The 3,311-nt window shown below is 98.1% G+C and overlaps 1 protein-coding gene across 1 annotated transcript; it reads left to right on the top strand.

The window, feature by feature from the left end:
- Window positions 1–1,079: 1,079 nt before the first annotated feature.
- LOC144962231 (uncharacterized) lies at window positions 1,080–1,974 on the top strand (the record flags this gene model as incomplete). The annotated part of the gene is made up of 2 exons (XM_078895144.1): window positions 1,080–1,140; window positions 1,895–1,974. Coding segments are annotated over 2 exons (141 nt in total), but the record flags the coding sequence as incomplete, so codon positions are not given.
- Between the last annotated feature and the right edge of the window lie 1,337 nt (window positions 1,975–3,311).

Raw genomic sequence — 3,311 nt, 5'->3', positions numbered from 1 at the left:
CGCGCGCGCGGCCCCCCGCGGCGCCGCCGCGCGCAGCCCTCGGGCCCGGGGCCGGACGTGGGCTCGCGGCGCGCGCGCCTCCGAGCCGCGGCCGCGCGGCGCGGGCCGCCGCCCGGCCCGCCCCGCCGCGGCCCGCGCCGCGCGCGCGCCGCGCGGACGCGTGCGCCGCGCGCGCGCGGCGCGCGCGCGCGTCGTACCGCAGCGCGGGAGCGCGACGTCGCCCGCCCCGGCGCGCCGCGCGCCGAAGGGCGCCCGGGCCGGCCGCCGCGCGCCCCGCCCGCGCGGCCCCGCGCCCGCCCCACGCGCGCCGCCCCGGGGCCCCCCCCGCACCCCGGGCGCCGAGCCGCCGCGGCGGACGCACGTGGGCGCGCGCGCGCGGGCCCGGGCCGCCGCCGCGCGCGCGCCGCGCCGGCGCGCGGCCGCGCGCCCCTGGCGGCCGCGCCGCGCCCGCCGCCGCGCGGCGCGGCGCCGCGCGCGCGCCGCGCCGCCCGCGCGCGACGGCACGCGCGCCGCGCGCGCGCCGCACCGCGCGCCGCCGCCGCCGCCCGCGCCGCCGCGCAGGCGCGCGCGGCGCGCGCGCCGCGCGCCGCGCGCGCGCCGCGCCGCGCCCCCGCGCCCCGCGCGCCCGCGGCGCGCGCGCGCCGCCGGCCCGCGCCGCGCGCGCCCGCGCCGGACGCGCGCGCCGAGCCGGCCGCGCGCCGCGCGCGCGCGCGCCGGCGCGCGCGCGCGCGCCCGCCCGCCGCGGCCGCGGACGCGGCGCCCCGCCGCCTCGCGCCGCTCGCCCCGGCCCCCGCGCCCGCCCGCGCGCGCCCGCGCGCGCACCGCGCGCCCGCCGCGCCGCGCGCCGCCGCGCCCGACGCCCGCGCCGCCGCCGCGCGCGGGGCCGCCCGCGCGCGCCCGCGCGCGCGCCGCCGCCCGCGCGCCCGCCGCCGCGCCCGCCGCCGCGCGCCGCGCCCGCCCCGCGCCGGCCGCCCCCGCGCCGGCCCGCCGCCGCGCCGCGCCGCCCGCCGCGCGCTCCCCGCGCCGCCCACCCCCGCGCCGCGCCGCGCGCCGCGCGCCCCGCCCGCGGGGGCGCGCCGCCCGCCCCCCCCGCGCGCCCGCCGCGCCCCCGGCCGCGCGCCCCGCGCCCGCCGCCCCCCCGCGGCCGCCCCCCCCGACCCCGCCCCGCGCCGCCGCCCCGCCGCCCCGCGACGCGCCGCCCGCGCCCGCCCGCGCGCCCCCGCCCCGCGCGCCGGCGCGCCGCCGCCGCCCGCGCCCCCGCGCGCGCCGCGCGCGCCCCGCCGCGCGCCGCGCGCCGCCCGCCGCCGCGCCCGCCGCCCCGGGCCGCCCCGCGCCGCCGCGCGCGCGCCCCCCCCGCGCCCCGCGCCGCCGCGCCGCGCGCCCGCCCGCCGCCCCGCCGCGCGCGCCCCGCCGCGCGCCGCCGCGCGGCCCGCCCCGCCGCGCCCGCGGCCGCGCGCGCCCGCCCCGCGCCGCCGCCCCGCGCCGCGCCCCGCCGGCCGCGCGGCCCGTCGCCGCGCCCCGCCGCCGCCCGCGCCGCCCCGCCCGCCGCGCCGGGGCGCCGCCCGCCGCCGCGCGCCGCCCCCCGGGCCCGCCCGCCGCGCCGCGCGCGCCGCGCCCGCGCCGCGCGCGCGCCCCGCCCGCCGCGCCCGCGCCACCGCCGCCGCCGCGCCCCGCCGCGCCCCGCCGCCCGCGCCCGCCCGCCCGCGCGCGCGCCCCGCCCGCGCCGCCCGCCCGACGCGCCGCGCGCGCGGGCCCGGGGCCGCCCCGCCCGCGCCGCCCGCCGCGCCGAGCCCCGCCCGCGCCGCCCCGCGCCCCGCCCCGGCCGCGCCCCGCCGCGCCCCGCCGCGCGCCCCGCCCGGCCGCCGCCGCCGCCCCGCGCCCGCGCGCGCGCGCGCGCCCGCGCCCCGCCGCCCCGCCCCCCGCGGCCCGCGCTGCCCCGCGCCCGCCCCCCCGCCGCCCCGCCCCCCGCCGCCCGCCCGCCCGCGCCCCCCCCGCGGCCGCCCGCGACCGCGCCCGCGCGCCCGCGCCGCGCGCGCCCCGCGCGCGCCGCCGCGCCGGCGCCCCCGCCGGCCGGCCGCGCGCGCGCGCGCGCCGCCGCCCCGCCCCGCGCGCGCCCCGCCGGCCGCCGTCCCGCCGCCGCACCGCGCGCGCCGCCGCGCGCCGCGCCGCCCCGCGGCCCGCGCCGCGCCGCCCCCCGCCCGCGCCGCGCGCCGCCGCCGCCCGCGCCCGCGCGCGCGCCCGCGCGCGCCCCCGCCCCGCCCGCCCGCCCCCCCCGGCGACCGCCCCCGGCGGGGGCCCCGCCGCCGCCCCCCCCGCGCGCCGGCCCCCGCCGCCGCCCCGCGCCGCGCCGCGCGCCCCCGCCGCCCCCGCCGCGCCGCGCCGCCCGCCGCGCCCGCCCCGCCGCCCCCGCCCGCCGCCCCCCCGCCCCGCCCCGCGCGCACCGCGCGCCCGCCCCGCCGCGCGCCCGCCCCGCGCCGCGCCCCGCCCGCGCCCGCCCGCCCCCCCCGCCGCCGCGGCCCCGCCGCGCCCCCGCCGCCCCCCCGCCCCGCCGGCCGCCGCCGCCCGCCCCCCGCGCCCCCGCGCGCCCGCGCGCCCCCGCCCCCCCGCCGCGGCGCCCCCGCGCGCCCGCCGCCGCGCGCCCGCGCCCCCGCCCGCCCCCGCCCGCGCCCCCGCCGCCGCGCCCCGGCCCCCGCGCCCGCCGCCCCCCGCGCCGCCGCGCCCCCCGCCCCCCCCCCCCGGCGCCCCCGCCCCGCCCGCCGCGCCCGCGCCCCCCCGCCGCCCCCCCGGGCCCCGCGCCGCGCGCCGCCCCCCGCCGGCCGCCCCGCGCGCGCGCGCCCGCCGCCGCCGGCGGCGCCGCCGCCGCCCCGCCGACGCCGGCGCGCCGCGCCGCCCCGCCCGCGCCGCGGCGCCGCCCCCGGGGCGCCGCGCCGCCCGCCGCGCCCGCGCCCGCCGCGCCGCCGGCCCGCGCGCGCCGCCGCGCGCCCCCCGCCGCCCCCCGCCGCCCGCCCCCCCGCCCCCGCGCCACGCGCGCCCCCGGCGCGCCCGCCGCGCGCCCGACGCCGCCCGCCGCACCGCCCGAGCGCCCCGCGCGCCGCCGCCGCCGGCACCGCCGCGCCGCCCGCGCCGCCGCGCGTCGCGCCGCCGACGCCCCGCCCGCGCGCCGCGCCCCCCGCGCGCCGCGCGCGCGCGCCCCGACGCCGCCCCCCGCCCGGCGCCCCGCCGCGCGCCGGCCCACCGCGCGCCCCCGCGCGCCGGCCCGGCCGCCGCCCGCCAGCCGCCGCCGCCCCGCGCCCGCCGCGCGCCGCGCTCCG

The sequence above is a fragment of the Berghia stephanieae genome, unplaced genomic scaffold (genome assembly GCF_034508935.2).
Source record: "Berghia stephanieae isolate SIO BIC M18660-M18661 unplaced genomic scaffold, UCSD_Bste_1.3 scaffold7108, whole genome shotgun sequence".
In the NCBI taxonomy this organism is placed as follows: domain Eukaryota; kingdom Metazoa; phylum Mollusca; class Gastropoda; order Nudibranchia; family Aeolidiidae; genus Berghia; species Berghia stephanieae.
Note: the sequence above shows the minus strand (reverse complement) of the source record. Positions and strands in the feature narration are given on the sequence as shown.